General features: G+C 41.7%; 1 protein-coding gene and 1 pseudogene across 19 annotated transcripts in view; both read left to right on the top strand.

Moving 5' to 3' along the window:
* Positions 1-17,005, top strand: part of ano10a (anoctamin 10a) — a 117,624-nt gene that overhangs the window by 53,465 nt on the left and 47,154 nt on the right. For all 19 annotated transcript variants that reach the window (XR_015840464.1, XM_088287120.1, XM_088287106.1 and 16 more), the window contains 2 exons: positions 9,740-9,795; positions 9,891-9,965. Coding sequence is in view for 18 of the 19 variants with exons in the window: in XM_088287120.1 (XP_088143246.1) it covers positions 9,740-9,795; positions 9,891-9,965 (131 nt within the window). In the remaining variant the exon portion in view is untranslated. The remainder of the gene's footprint in view (positions 1-9,739; positions 9,796-9,890; positions 9,966-17,005) is intronic.
* Positions 7-9,730, top strand: LOC148316006 (general transcription factor II-I repeat domain-containing protein 2B-like; annotated as a pseudogene).

The raw sequence follows: 17,005 nt of genomic DNA, 5'->3' as shown, positions 1-17,005 counted from the left end.
TATTGGCAAATTCTTCATACGTTATACATATTTATTTTCAAATATTGAAAGTTGAAAGAGATGCTCTTATGTGTCATTTAAACTACGTGCTGGTAACACAAATCTTGAACCAATTTAACAGCCAGCAACCAGTAGATGTGCCATATTCCATCAGTATTTGTAATTCCCATAGTTTTTTTTTTTTATTCGCGACTAAATATTTCTTTAAAAGTGCCTGTACAGTTTCGAAAGGTTTTATGATGCCAGCGCACAGATTAGGTCAACATGCACAATTAACTGTATACTGTATGTTTTGTTCAATGAGTTAGTGAAGCATAGTAAAATCATGTTATTTATGCACTGTGCTTCCAGTTAAGGGATATTTACAGTTGTAAGTGTGGGTTCAAATGTTTTTGGACAAGAGTTTTATTGCGGATTTTACCTTCATACAACCCTGCCACAACCAATTCAGGGTGTCCCCCGCCTACTCCAGCACCCCTCGCGACCTTAGTGAGGAGAAGCGGTATTGAAAATGGATGGATGGACAACCCTGCCATCGATTTTAAATTAAACAATCAAGACGTTTCAATGAGCCACTGTGCATTTTGACATACTGGGCCATGGCATTTCTTCCCTTTATCAAAAAAACTCAAATATTTATTAAGTCCTGTACTCTATTGCTGATATGTTGCTGGGCCCTGGACCACAATTGGCCCATCACCAATTATATCTGCTCTGACGGAAGACATTGATGGAAAAATGGTAATAAGTCACATTATTATGAGTATTAAAAGTGGCTAGATACTGGTGGTCCTGTCTTGGTGTTAAAAAATGCTGTTCTGCTTAAAATGTCATTTTGTTTGGCATATTGCATCGCACGTGACACGCGGTCTACTGCCTTTTTTTGTTATGTTTGCAATTGATTTCTATATTTAGGATTCCGGTACTTGATTGGCTACATATCCCAAGTGCACTTGAATATTAGTGATAGTCCAATATGCTTTTTTCAGGGCTGATACCGATAGTGATTATTACATATCGTGAAGGCCGATAACAGATATGTCAAGCCAATATTCATTGGTTGAAAAAAGGGGTAAACGGTGTCAAAATTTTGAGGAATAAAAACTCCCAAACTTGACCCATTTTAAATGCCATTAAGCATTACATTAGTGAATTATAACATGTTAAAGCTTTTTTAGATCTCGGAAAATAAAAAACTTAATTTCAAAAGTCTAACAAAAAGTGCACCAGCTACAAGGGCAAAGCTGCATGTGTTATAGTTCAATGAAAACAAACATCCCTCTAAAGTTTACTACGGGAAATACTTTTCTATTAGCTGTGAGTTGTAGTAGACTGACATTTATTAAATTTTGGTAAAGTCTGTTGTAGTGCATGTGATTCAAGGTGAAAAAGCAGCTAACTGCTGATTGGCTGTTACCCACTGCACAAGGAAACAATCAGATGGTGCTGTGAGCTGGCCAATCTGCTTCTGCAGGCAGGCCACCAACATTGCAGATAGAGAAAGAAAAGTGTGCTGCAGCAAGCCAAAAATAAACCAGTTTTAATTTATTGGTCTTGAAAGTAAAAAAAATAAATAAATAAAATTTTTAAAAAAGGCAGATGCCGATTATCGGCAAAATGCCAAATATCGGCCCCAATAATCGGCCTGGCCGATAAATGTTCTATCACTATTGAATGAAGAGGTAATATGCAAAATTTATTACCGGGATACATATTAAGTATGTTAGGTGCCCAATTAAAACAATGAATAAAAAAAAAAAAAATCAAACGATGTGACACATTGCTCACCAAAAACGTCGGACGCACCTCGCGGCTTTGGGGTTTCCGAGGCCTACGCTGAGCGTCACTTCATATTTGATTGAGCGAGAGGATTCCCTCAAGCCCGCAAACCTTTGCGCTACGTCACCCTTCGCCCTCATCTCAGATCGGACGAGACAACCTGTGGAATCGAGGCTGGAACAGTACCTGAACAAGAATTGTTCATTTTGGTATTTATTTATTCTTTAGCTGTGCTGCCGCTATTCAGTGTTTCTGTTTTTCTGACTTGTATTTTTTGGACTTAATCAAAGGAATTACTATTGTACATAAAGTATTTGACAAATACTGTCAAATTAGTGAACAGACAATTTCTGAATGAACAGTAAAGAGAGAAGGGCGGTTTTCATCAAATTCATTTTGACAGCTGTTTGGCACAGTGACAAATTGATGATATCCCTTCTGTCCCTGCCCCTTTTTGGCAAAATAGATTGACAGCTGTCAATCAAAGTGATGACACCACTTCTACCGCTTCTATCAAAATGTATTTGGCTGATGGCTGTCAATCAAAATGGATGACGTTGTTTCTGGTGCACTTGTGTAAAAATTGATTGCTGTCAATCAGTGTTGTTTTTGGCAGGTATTTTAGAATTAGTCTTAGTCATTGGGACGAAATGCTTATTAGTTTTAATCACATTTAGTCATTACTATTAGTCATAGTCTGAGTCTAGTTTTAGTCGACAAAAACTCAAAAAGCTTTTACTCTAGTTTTAGTTCACGGAAACGCAAAAAAAGGTTTTTACCTAGTTTTCGTAAATGTATTCGACAAAAACTCACATTTTTTTTTTTATTTCTGTTAAAAATAGGCATACAAGGTTTCTACCCAATAGCAAAGTCTTTCTGATCAACTATTTTGGTTATGCATTACAACCAGATAAAAGTGGTAACAATGGAATCAGTGCTCATTGCTCCAAAATAAACCGTGAACCAAAACATTTTATTTGGCAATTGTTGTGCTTTATTTCACTTAAAGCAACATAAAATAAAAGTGTTTTAACTACATAGACTAGTTGTCGAATTGTTCTAATACAGTAGCACAAATACAATCAAACATATGTCTTCTTTCCTTGTAGCAACTTGCTGCTATCAGAACCAAGTAGCCTCATCCATCAAAGGAAAGCGTGTCAATGTGTGTGAGCCAAGACGAATCACATCAGATGTTTTTTCTTTTTTTAATGACCGCAGACATGTTTGTGTTTTGTTGAGCCGGTGTGTGCGACAGTGTGTGCGTCCAAACGAAGGAAAGGTTGCATCAGCATTGAAAGATGTCATCTATTTTGAATGTCTGACGGACCACACACGAACAATTTTCTCATCAATGAAAATTCATGCATGTTTTCGTCATCAATGAGCCACGTTTAGCTTGTCATCTTGCTATCATCATGAAAAAAGGGACATAAACGAAATCTTTTCGTGATGGTTGACAAAAGCAACACTGCTGTCAATTAAAATTACTGTATTTTCATTGCCAAAAGACTTTCATGGCCAAAAGACGCGCCGTATCAAAGGGCGCAGCACCAGTTGAGGGTGCTATTTCTGTATTTTATCCTTAGACTGGTCGCGCCACACTGCGAGACGCGTGTTTGCATGCTGGGTTGCGCATGCTGACACGCTAGCTTGCGCATGCTGGCTCAGCTCGCTCATGCTGACAGCTGTTAGTAGCAGCACTTCAGCTCAGACCAGTCAGAGATGTCATGGCAACACATCTAATTGACTACGTCTGGGGAGGGATGTCACTGGTCACCACACTCCTTAGAGCAGACCTGGGCATTGCACGGCCCGCGGGCCACATCCGGCCCGCCGGGTGGCACTGACTGGCCCGTATGACAGACCTGGGCATTGTATGGCCCGGGCCACATACCTTTGGTTGACTCTGACCGCGTGTGTAAGGTTAATTGGAAATTTCAAAATAAACATACTTTTTAATTTCACCTCATTCATGGGCTAAAGCTGCACTGCTTTTATTCTGAAATAGTTTTCTTTTATTCCCGCACAATGTGCGTCGCACATAATGACGTAATGCGTATATCAAGACATGCGCGCGATTGAAACACAACAAGACGACGTTCGCCCTCAAAAATGTCCGCTCAGGCTAAAAAAAGAAAGGTAGATGCCGAATGTAGAATTTTCAACAAAAATTGGACAGCGAAGTATTTATTTACAGAAGTTAGAGGTAAAGCTGTGTGTTTAGTTTGCGGGGAGCAGATCGCCGTGTTGAAGGACTAGTCGGCATTACCAGACGAAACATGCAGAGAAATATAAAAACCTAACTGATGCTGAAAGAGCGCAGACATCGGAAGCTTTGCTTGCTAAGCTGCAAACGCAGCAAGGCTTTTTTACCGGGCTTCATGCATCCAGGGATGCAGCAACCAAGATCAGCTTTGTGATATCCCACAAAATAGCCAAAAACAGCAAGCCATTCTCAGAGGGGGAGTTCGTGAAAGAGTGCTTGGTAGACTCGGCAGCACTAATATGCCCTGAAAAAAAAGCGGCATTTGAGCAAGTCCCGCTGTCCAGGCGAACCGTGACAAGAAGGGTCGAGGACATTGCGGGGAATCTGGAGCTACAGCCGCAACGTGAAGTGCCAAGTTTTGATTTTTTCTCCTTGGCTCTGGACGAGAGTTGTGATGTCCGCGACACAGCCCAGCTACTCGTATTTGTCCGCGGGATAACGCCGGACTTCAGGATTACGGAGGAGCTGGCAGCAATGCGGTCGTTAAAAGGGACGACGACAGGGAGCGATCTCTTCACTGAGGTAAATGCTTGTATGGACACGTTGGGACTGAAATGGGACAGACTAGCAGGTGTCACCACGGACGGTTGTCCAAATCTTATCGGGAAAAATGTCGGACTTTTAAAACGCATGCAGGATAAAGTGACTGAAATGGACCCTGATCAGAAATTAGTATTTTTACATTGTATTTTACACCAACATGTGTTGTGCAAATCAGTGCTAAAAATTAACCATGTTATCGATGTTGTTACTAAAATAGTTAACTTCATCAGGGCGCGGGCACTGAATCACAGACAGTTTGTCACACTTCTGGAGGAGCATGAGAGTGAGCACAGTGACATTAGCTACCACACTTCTGTGAGATGGCTCAGCCTGGGTGTGTTAAAAAGAGTCTGGGATCTGAAAGCAGAAATCCAGGAGTTTTGTGAGACAAAAGGCAGGCCATCCCAGAGTTTGCAGATGAGGTCTGGATGGCAGATTTCGCATTTGCTGTTGATGTGACTGCACTGATGAATGAACTGAACACCAAGCTGCAAGGCAAGGGCCTTTTTGTACATGAAATGCACAGCTTGGTGAAGGCTTTCATGAGAAAGATACAGTTTCTTTCAAGACAACTGGAGAGCAACACTCTCACTCACATGCAAACCCTGAAAGAAGTCACACCATCAGCTGATAACCTCTGCAGGTACTCATCCATGTTAGGAGCATTGCATGGTGAGTTTGCAAGGCGATTTGAGGATCTAAGAACAATGGAGGATGAAATCCACATGATTTCCTTTCCCTTTACCTTCAGTGTGGATGATGCACCCAGTGATGTTCAGCTGGAACTCATTGACCTGCAGTCTGATGGAGTACTGGCAGAGCACTTTAAGTCAGGATCTCTGCTGGATTTCTACTCTTCTCTCAAGGAGGAGAACTTTCCAAACATTAGGAGACATGCTCAGAAGATGTTTGTTCTCTTTGGCTCTACCTACATTTGTGAACAAACATTTTCAATTATGAAGTTTACAAAATCCAGGTACAGATCCTCTCTCACTGATGATCATCTGTCAGCTGTGCTTCGCATCTCCACTTCAGACATTCAGCCTGACTTTGATGCACTTGTTAAAGCCCAGCAGAGATTAGATTTCTCTCACTGAACAAGAACAATGAACATTGAAACACCAAATGAGGCAGTTAGACCACAAATGTAGGCATGTTACTGTAAGGCACCAGATAACAATGAACTGGGACGCTTTTTCTCAAAATCACAGTTCAGTGACAGTCAATATGTTGTATTTTGCTTAATGTTTGGTGCAAAAAGACAATATTGTGATGTCTTTAAAATGCTCAGAACCTTTACACAACTATCCAACAGTATATGGAACTCAAAATGTGTTTTGAAGTGAATGTGACAGAATATGTTTACTAAAATGAGTCACAAATAGTAAAAAATGTTAATATTTTGTCTACCATTGTGTTGAGAAATTTGAATGAATAAATTTTTGTAAGGCAACCTCATTTTTTCAGTTTATTTGGTATTTAGTTTCATTGCTTAACTTTAATATATACTCTTGCCAGCTTGTCAAAACAGTGCTATTTACTGCTTTTTAAAAAAGAAATACAATTAATATTATGCAGAATTGAGTTCAGCCTTTTGGCCCGGCCCTCCACAATATTTTATGTTTCTTATGTGGCCCCATGGAAAAAATAATTGCCCACCCCTGCCTTAGAGTCATGGTTTCAAATCAGAATCATAAATATCTCTGAACAGCATACAAGCAAATAATGAAACAAAGAAATAAAATTAACACAAAACATGCATCTCTCATGCTATTCCTATCACCAAAAGAAATAAAAAATAACATAAAAACAGTACTGAGGAATTCTGGGAGATTATCAGACTGAGGCATTCTGGGAGATTATCAGACTGAGGCATTCTGGGATCTTATCAGCCTTATCAGGTTAGAGAGATGTTTTTTTTCTTTTTGCAGTCTGTTGTCTAAACCTGTGATGTTTCTTGCTTGCAATAACATGAATGATAAGACTACGACATTGTGGGCAGCTGCCCTTTTGTCCAGCTTTCCCTTGCACCATCTCTTAAGATCGTATTGACATAATGTATTTTTCACAGTCAATTTGAAGCATAGATGTCGCATTACAAGCGTTTGTTTTGGGAAAGATTTGGGACTTTACGGGAGATCATAAGTTGTCAAGCTTGATTGATGGTTAGATTGATGTTTGTCAATCAAAATGGATGTATGAGGTCACTTTTGCTCCTGTCCTGGCGACGTTTGATGGACATCCTTTGACATCACTTACGACCCTACCCCTTACCCCCCCTGTATCTGGGCAACCCCCCTAGGTTAAACAAGCCCAGACAGTGAATGTTTTGGAGTGTTAAATGGCGGGTCATCCCTTTTGAATGAGAGGAGGGAATTTCACAGGCAAACTACCTTTTTGAAGAATTTAGCAGGAGAATATTCATATCACCAGCAAGGTCCGCATTCCCCGTTTGCCACGTCGCCATTGACCATGTTGAAATGAGAAGTGAGGTAAATATTTCCCATTTACGCCACGTCGGTGAAAGGCCAATTTGTCCGTCAAAGTTGCTACGGCAAAAGCCATAGCTCCCAAGTACAAATGTTTATATACAAAAAATGCATATAATACCACAAATTTCTTCGCGGCCAGTTCCATGTGATTGGTTCCAGTATTAACCGAAAAGAATTTGGTGGTCCAAACACATGGAGAGATTTTCAGTGACTTTTGTCCAAATACTGTGAACTAGTTGTCAATATGTCCTTGTATACATTGCGAACAAATGTTTGTCTTCTCATCTCATTTTTTTTTTTCTGCGTGATGTTATACCTGGGAATAGTCTTATACTGTATTAACTGGAGGTTAGTGTTGGTAGTCAAGGAAAAAATATTTCCATTGGTTTTTATCCAGATATAGGGGTTGAGAGAGAAAGTGAGGTCATTCTCCACTTGGTTGTTCGAAGTTTTATTGAGGTATCTGTGCTGGAGATAAGTTTGTATAAATGGAAATGGAATTTTTTTTTAGCATTTATGTTTCAGAATTTCTTAAATTAGTTTAGATTCTTGTCTAAATTTATTTTTATTTCATTACAGATTTTAGTTGAAAGTATTGTAGGGTCTGATTTCTCCCATTCCTATGTTCTTGAATTAAGGTATTTAATGTAATGACATATTTGTTGGGAAAAAGGTGGTGGAGGTGGGTGATTCCGTTGAGTTGCCAATTTTGAAAGTAGGTTGCTGGTTCGCTTGAAGTCCGGTTTATGCATGACTGGCGTGTATTTGCAAGGTGCTAGAGATTTTTTAGTACTTAATGTGACAGCGCACAATTTTTTTTTTCACCAGCCATGTCGCGGATAATGCCCGTCCGGAACCATGGTGCTTGATCTGTAAGGATCACGGGTCAAAGATTAGCCGTTGCACCACTAGTCACATCACCACATAGATACATGTAATGGAGAGAAGCCTGTCACTTTTCAAAATCTGATTTATTTATTTATTTAAGCCTCAAATAATAAATGAGCCAGAAGTACTGCAATGTTTTCATTTACCGCGGCCTAGTACAAAGTGGCCTTCGGAGCGGTAATTTCTCATAAAAATGTTTTCACATCTCATACTAGCACAGGCCTGAACACATCTCCGAACTTATTTTTTAACGTAGTGGTAGAGCCACCTACTGGCTAAAGGAAGTAAATAGTTCAATCTGTAATGTTTTTATCCCAACAGGTTAACAAGATATACCTCATCTTTGCTCAGGAGAATATTTAGGTATTCAGATTTTGAAATAAAAAATGTGTGATTTTTAACGAAAAGCTGTGGGCGTGACAACGCACAGTTCGCCAATGAAACAACACTGATTTTGACGGACTAAATAAGCATGAAAATTCATGGAACCTTGCAGTCATATCAGGCGTGGCAAAGTCATCAATGTTTTACTCATTGACTGTGCGAGTTTTAAAAGATGGCTCGCTAGCACCCCCTTGAAATCTTTTAATTAAGCAGCTCCATTTGTACATTTCATCTAGAACTTCGAAAATTTGGTCATATATGTAACAGGCCAATGACTATAAAAAAGTCTCTTGGAGCCATATGCTAAACTTAACAGAAAGTCTGCCATTTTTAATTTAATTCAAAGGTTGGTGTTACCTCGACTTCAAAAGCTGCTGTGTCTTGACGGAAATGATGATTACTTCAAAATATTTTTCACATTTGATAACACTCCAGGCCTGAACACGTCCGCAAACTTACTTTCTATCATAGTAGTTGCGTCACCTACTGTCTCAAGGAAATATATTTTTTTTTATGTTTGGTGTTTTTTCTCCATACAGAAGCGAAGCAGCCCTGGTTGTACATGGCAACAAGCTTTAGGAAAAGATGGAGGCACATTTAACAGCCCGGGATCTAAAAAAATTCTAAGAAACTCACAAGGAAGTGGGCTTTTTTTAAATTAACTTTCCAATTGTTGTTGTTTTCTAAGGATTACACATGATCAATATTAGTTTTAATCTGATATACCAAATTTTCCAAAAAATTGCATTTCCTATAAGCCAGTATCCCAACGTGCCAGTACCCCAACGTTACCAGGGCTGCGAGGGCCCTTTTCAAATAGTTGATTATTAACCAATGTCTCCAAAACAAATTGAAAATATTGAAAATGTGAACTAATTATTTGTGAGATACGTAAAACACATAAATTGAGCCTGTGATTGAAAAATGGACCATCCCTGCATTATGATAGCTTTACTGACCATGGTAGTTTCTTTTCATTTTAGATTTGTCGTATTGCTAACCTTAACCATAATCCATTTGTCTTTTCGACTAACTGGCAGTGGCGCTGAGAGTCTGTGTGTCTGTTGAATCCGCTGTGGCAACCAAAAACAAATTGCCATTATCTACAGTTTTCTACTTCCATACTTTCAGCAGAAACTGCTTGTTCTTCATCGTCATGTCACCTTGGTTTTGGAATTGTCTACTCATAATAAGATATTTTAAGTAGTACAAGTGTGGTTTGCCTAAATGAAAATTTGGCCCGTGGCCGACCCAAGTTGGCGCCCTCTGCATTAAAGCTTTTATGGTAGGAATTGCAATTTAAGTGATAGAAATGTCAGTTTCTGAATTGTTAAATTCTCTTCCCCATGTGTGTGTGTGTGTGTGTGCGTGTGTGTGTTTTAAGAAAACCACAGGCTTGAGTCTTCATATCAGAATCACTTGGTCCTCAAAGTATTAGTGGTATGTATAAAATAACATCTAGACTAATTGACATATCGTTACATACTGGACATAATGAACTCTTTTTTTCTAAATCTCTCATTTTTTCTCCTTAGTTCAACTTCTTGAACTGTTTTGCCTCGCTGTTTTACATCGCCTTCATTATGCAAGACCTTGTGCTACTCAGACAGGTTGGTCCACTTTTAACACCCTGATACCCACCCACAAATTTTACAGTGCATCTGGAAAGTATTTTAGTACTATTACACTACTGTCTTATTCCAAATTGTTTTTACCTCTTATGTTCTGCCAGTCAGCCTGGCCTACCTCATTAACCGCTGTGCTCATAAGGGCACACTGTTTAAGTGCTTTGATTCACTCCATGAGTCCATGATTCACTCCACTATGTTCACTCACTCTTTGTTGGATAATTATTTCCCTCATATCACTCACACTTTGGATTGATCTCATGTTGCTAATACTAAAAATCAGGTTAGGTCAACGAATTACATCTATTGCCAACATGATACATCTAAATGGTGGGTTAACGCAAATGCAAATAACCAGCTAACGATAGCATATGTAAATTATTTTCTATACCAACCGAGTGTCTGTTCTCATTTACAGTCATAGACATGACTCTGTCCACATAAGTACATTGTAAACACAAACACTGTACTTGCTGCTAATCTGAACTGTGTTACCAAATTGCTCCCATCAGTAGGAGCTGAGCGTATGCTCATTTACAGTCATGCGTGAATTTATTTTCATGAAACTTTGAAATAGGGCTGGGCGATATGGCTAAAAACTATATCGCGATACAAGTATGTCATATTGGTCGATATCGATATGTATTGAATTTATTTTTTTTAAACTATTGAAAAAAAAGATGAAATCAGATTAGTTTTATTTTACAATGTAACATTTAACCTTCAAAATTAGGTCAACACAACTATATAAAAGTCAAACACTCTTATTTTAAAAAATTGTAATGAATATTTTCTCACATCAACAATGCAAATAAATAAACGTGTAACAAATTATTAGAAAATGTGCATACATGGTGCAAACTGCAAAGTATTTTGTACACAGATAAATCAGAGCAGACTTTTTTTATTCTGAACATTTGTAATATGAAACATTCACATTCATTCATAAATCTGCTGCTGCATTGTGCATGGCTTCACCTTGTTTCAGTCAACTCTGTTGAAAGGTGGAATGTTTTTCGTGACCATCCTTTTTGTGGATTTTTGTGTCAATACACACATGTTGAGCTATGCTTTCCAGAAGATAGTGTTGTTTTTGCGTTTGGAGTTTTTTACGACGGCGTATCCTCCATTACACAAACACGGAGTAGCAAATTAAAAAAAAAAGTTTGTCTGAAGTGGAACATCTGGTTTTTCTGTAAATCTTTTAACATTTTATGAACAACAAAACAGCAAATGTATGGAAGTTGGTCAAAAGTAAATTAAATGAATGTTAAAAGGCCACCAATGCATACATTTAAACTTTTTGAGTACAAACTGGAAATGATTCAAAATGAAAGAAGTGCAAAAGTAAAAATGATCAAAAGCACAGTCAGCGAAATAACAGAGCTAATGAAAAATGCTGAAAATGATGAAAAGGTTCAATCATGCCTTGAAAATGTGTCAAGTCTGTTCAATGAGGCAAGTCAGCTTCATGGTTCCGTTATTACAATGGTTCCTATTGAAGAACAAGAAAAGCAGAATGCTTGGTTTAACCAGAGTTGTTGTCTTTATGGAGGAGGCATATAAATGGCTTTTAGTGTTGCCGAATTTGTTTGAAGTTCTACCAGAGGGCGCTGTTGGACCCACATGCGATCCATTTGTACACCGAAATTCCAATGACAAGACATGTATGATGAATCTGAAAGGTCATGCGTGGACGTTGGACCCAATGACAGTGTTTCTAACGTGTGGAGTGAAAATAAAAAAAAATGCAGTTCAGTTGTGAGTAAAACTGTTGCTTCTATTACCTCTTCAGCCCGTTTAAGAGCGGAGGCCGAAACTGCCGTTCATGTCGCCCGTCAGGAATTGTTGAGACAAAAACATGCAATTCAAGAGCAAGAGGAGGCGTTGAATTTGGACATGGAATTGGCAGCGTCTATGGCCCGAGTGAAGGTGTTTAAAGCTTCAGAAGGCTCTCGGATTTCTACTACATCTTATGGAATGAACTCTTATTTGAAAAGTTATAAAGGCATACAATTATATGTGGATGCTGTTACATTTGTGCCTACATCTACTACTCAACAATCAGGCACAACAAACATCATTTCGGTCGGATGTGCTGCTGTGAGAACCAAAGTGTATAAACCTGAGCTTCATTCTGTCTTAACTGGGGCGGGTCTGTCATTACTACCAGCAGGTGTACACCATGATACTATTCCAACTATACAGTGTGACCAAGCTTTACCCACAACCGGTAGTACATCTGATCAATGTTTGATTCCAGTGCCGGAGAAGCAAAATGTAATTACATCTTTACTTGTCAAACAACAATCACCTTTTCTCTTACCCAAACGTGATTTGCAAGTTTTTGATGGAGAGCCATGACAATATCAAACTTTCATAAGATCTTTTGAACACATAGAGGAAAGAACTGCTAATTACAAAGACTTATGGTACTACCTCGAGCAATATACCAGTGGCTAGTCCCAGAATTTGATCCGAAGCTGTCAACATCTGCCACCTGGGTTTAAGGTGAAGGCTTTGCTACAAGAGCATTTTGCAGATCCGTTTAAAGTAGCTTCTGCATACATGGACAATGTACTCTCATGGCCTTTGATAAAGGGAGAAAACCTCAAGGTGTTGCAGGCTTACAGTTTATTGCTACGTGAGTGCTGTAATCCTATGGGTGACCTAAACGGGCCCACCGATATGCAAACTATGGTGAAAAAACTGCCTTACAACCTGAGAGATAAGTGGAGAAGTGTGGTCTGCCATCTGCAAGAAACGTACCATCGCAGAGCCACATTTGATGACATTGTGGAGTTTGTGGAGTTATACAAGATTTACCGGCAACTGGAAAAAGAGAGTTTGAAGATGGGACATTTTGGACTGATACAAAAGCTAAAGAGAGTGGCTTTGCCACTGCAATAGCACCTGTGGAAAAGAAAATGGAGCCTGTAAACAAAAAGGAGAATAACTTACCTGTAAAGGCCTGCTTGTTTTGTGGAGCTGGACATTCTTAGACACTTGCCTTCTATTGAATAAAAAGACGCAAGTGGAAAAGACGTTTTGTGTTTTTTGTTTTTTTGTTTTGTTTTTTTTAAGGAAAAAGGAATGTGCTTTGGTTGTTTGTGCCTTGGGCACAGAAGCAGAGAATGCAAAAGACAGCAGTCGGAAGCACCTTACGTTGTTGCATATTTACTCCCAAACTAAGCAAATAATGTCAACACAGGCCAATGGTGATTTAGAAAGTGTCAGAGAAGGTGCTGTGGTGTCAATTCAGTCGAGTGGCTTGACTGGGGCCGGTAAATAGGACTGTGCCTTATCAAAACTGCCTGTCCAGGTGTAATCCAAAAGAGGCCACAAAACATTGATCACATATGCGTTCTTGGGTCCTGGAAGCACTGCCTTGTTTTGCATCAAAAGACTCATGAAACCACTCCATCTCACAGCAAGAAAGGTTGGGATTCATCACAGAACAATGGGGCAAGAGAAAGTTGTGGACAGCTACATGTTGTCTGACTTGGAAGTGGCTGGTATTGAATCCAGCAACTTTTGCGACTTGCCCGAGAGTTACACACAAAGGAACATGTCGGTTCACCTGGGGAATATTCCACGGACAAAGGACCTCCAACGCTGGCCTCATCTGAGGCATATACAAATACCAGAGGTAGAGGCAGATGTGGGCCTCATTATTGGCACCAACATACCTCAGGCATTGGAGCCCTGGGAGGTAATTTGTGCAGTGGATGGTGGCCCTTATGCCATCAAGACCATCCTCGGTTGGGCGGTGAATGGTCCGCTCAGAGATTACCACCAGGAACATCGTTTGCAATCTGACCCTACAGTAAAACACATTTCACATTTCAATGGCAAAATTGGATGAGCTTTGAGAGCAACAGTTTAAGGTTGATTTTCCTGAAACCTTACAAGATGAACATAATGCATGATCAAAAGAGAATGAGCATTGTATAAAGTCGATCGGCACTACCGTATTGGTTTGCCTATAAGACAAGGTTACCTCAAGATGCCATATAATTAGACACTTGCAAAACAACGTGCATTGAGTCTCAGAAAATGCTTTTATAATAGTCCGTCTTTTCGCTTGGACTGCGTCACATTCAGGGCTGGGATGCTGGAGAATGGATATGCAAAGGTGGTTTTAAGCTCATGAAGTGGCGCCGCTCAGTCCTTGCTGCTATTCCCTCGGAGGAAAGGGCCAAGGAAGTCAAAGACTTGGATTTAGACAGCGATGTCTTACCGGCAGAGCGAGCTTTGGGTATACAGTGGTGCGTGCAGTTGGACCCATGCAAGTTTAAAATCACTTACAAGAATTGACCGCTCACAAGAAGAGGGATCTTGTCAGTCGTCAGTTCAGTATGTGATCCTCTTGGTTTTGTTTGGTTTCATTGTTATGTCTGCCAAAAAAATCCTCCAGGACTTCTGTACAGTTGAAAAGGGAGATACAGCTCCAGATGGAACACTTCAAAGCCCAAGTGCTAAAGAATGTTCTCACAGTGGAGGAATCTTTTGCTTCAGAGAAGGCTGTGATCCAAATGTATTGTAGCGACTTTGTAAATAATTCAAGGGTTCTGTGTTTTCCTCTTTTCTGTGGAGGCTGTGAAGGCAGCAGGGGAGTGAACGTTATGTTGTTGTCGTTGTGTTGCTCTCTCTCTGATCGGCGTGGTTGCGGCCAACAGCAGCCGTTTTTGGCTTAATAATAAAAGCGTTCGCTGATGGACAAATTGGCCTGATTTATTATACAACGTTACACTGGTGTCAGAAGTGAAAACGAAAGTATGGCAACGAGTAAAGAAAGTTACGGCGGCCGCCCGCGAGTCAAGCAGGAGGTGGTGGACGATTCTTACGATGGCGCATGCGGCCGTGATACGAAGCCCGAAAGTGTTTCGGAGCATGTTGACCACCTGAGGCGGACCGCGAGGAAGCTGGCGTTCGATGCTGGTTTTGGCTCATTGAACGCTGGGGAGGAGCAAGCGCGAACGACGTTGACGGCCACCCTTGTCGTCATCAGCCTGTCAAGACTCCAAAATACTCCGGTAGGGCAGACTGGGAGGCTTTCCATGCCCATTTTGAACTTTTGGCACGGGCTGCTGGCTGGACTGAGAAGGATAAAGCACTGCAGCTGGCCATGTGTCTTACGGAGGAAGCTTTGTCCTGCTTGTTATTGCTCAGCCCAGCCGAAAGAGATGACTACGGCGCTTTGGTTGGTGCCCTAAGACGGCGTTTTGGACAATGCAGTCAACCTAATGTTCTACGCTCGGAGCTCTCTAACAGGCAAAGACGGGCTGGTGAGCCACTGCGTGTATTAGCGAATGACATTGAAACCCTGTGAAGGTGTGCATATGCCCATATGCCGACTGATGTGCAGAGTGAGCTGGCCAGGGACCAGTTTATCCGGGCCATTACCCCAAGAGAACTGCGCATACAGACTCAATTGGCGCATCCCCGTACTCTTCAGGAGGCACTGGAGCTGGCCGTGGAGAGAGAGGTCATAGGAGACGCCACACGGATTGACCATGTTGACGGCCATGTTGTGCGCTCTGCCACACCGGTGAACCAAATCCAAGAGAAACCATCGTGGGTGGATGAGCTGACTGAGCTTATTCGCACTAGCACACTGCAGTCGCCACGCAGTGGTGCTCGTTCCCGACGGGGCCCTCCAGTTTGTTGGGTGTGTGGCCAGCCTGGGCACATTAGCGTGCGGTGCCCCAAGAAGGCAGATGGTCAGGGAAACGGGCCGGGGTCTGTGTAGAGTGGACACCGCAGACCCCTGCACCTGTGTCCCAACATGCGTTGTTTCCTGGAGACGGAACCCAACCACAAAGATGGGGGAGAGGGGCTCCATTTTCCCCAGAAGCAGATGATACTGCAGAGTCTGTGAGGGTGGTTGGCTGGACCCATACGGGGGATTTCTGTCATGTTCCCATTTTGCTTGGAGGGTCTTCTTGTGTAGCCCTTGTCGACACCGGCTCCACTGCAACACTGTTGAGGCCTGATGTATTCCCAGCCGGGGCACAATTGGAATCTACCTCAGTCAAGCTTCGAACAGTGACTGGCGAGCTCATCCCTATGCTTGGAAGGGGGGTGGTGGCTATCCAAGTGGGGGGACTATGCATGAACTTTTGGGTGTGTGTTGCCGCGGTACGCGACCCCTGCATCATAGGACTGGACTTTCTACGAACAGCCCAGTGCGTGCTTGACCTGGGGAGGAACACGTTGGCTTTTCCAAGAGGCCCCACAGTTGAAATGGTGCGCCCTACACAGCCTGAAAGGTCATTTCTTCCAACGTCGAGCGCAGCCATTGCAGAGCAGGAGTCTGATCCCACCCATGAACCGATGGCTCCTATGACTTCTCCACCCACATCAGATGCCCACATTGATGAGCATTCCTCTTCCCCGGCCTCGTGGTCCATGACAGGTGGAGTGGACAGGTTGACGGCAGTGCGTGAAGTGTGGAAGCGCAACGGTGATGGTTTAGAACCTAAGCAACAGGAGGAGCTATGGCAACTGTTGTGGGACTTGAAGGACATTTTTGCGTTGACAGAAGAGGAGGTGGGCCGAACAGACTTGGTGCAGCACGAAATTGACACGGGGGATGCACGACCTATCAAAGCACGCCCCCGCCGCCTTCCCCTTGCACATCAGACGGATGCTGACAGTGCAATTGATGACATGCTGAAAGCTGGCATCATTGAGCCATCTGACAGCCCTTGGGCCTCAGGGGTTGTCATGGTCAAGAAAAAAAAGACAGTGAAGAAAAGGTTCTGTGTGGACTATAGACCCTTAAACAGCGTGACCCAGAAAGACTCCTATCCACTGCCACGCATTGATGAGACTCTGGATGTGGTGTCTGGTTCGTCCTGGTTCTCCTCATTAGACCTGCGCAGTGGATATTGGCAGGTGCCCCTCAGCCCTGAAGCCAGGCCAAAGACTGCTTTCTGTACTGGCAGGGGGTTGTGGCAGTTTCGAGTTCTCTGTTTCGGCCTGTGTAATGCACCTGTTACCTTCGAGCGGCTTATGGA

Source organism: Idiotropiscis lumnitzeri, unplaced genomic scaffold, assembly GCF_059441095.1.
Source record: "Idiotropiscis lumnitzeri isolate Australia: NSW breed Sydney's pygmy pipehorse unplaced genomic scaffold, RoL_Ilum_1.0 HiC_scaffold_26, whole genome shotgun sequence".
Classification (NCBI taxonomy): domain Eukaryota; kingdom Metazoa; phylum Chordata; class Actinopteri; order Syngnathiformes; family Syngnathidae; genus Idiotropiscis; species Idiotropiscis lumnitzeri.
Note: the sequence above shows the minus strand (reverse complement) of the source record. Positions and strands in the feature narration are given on the sequence as shown.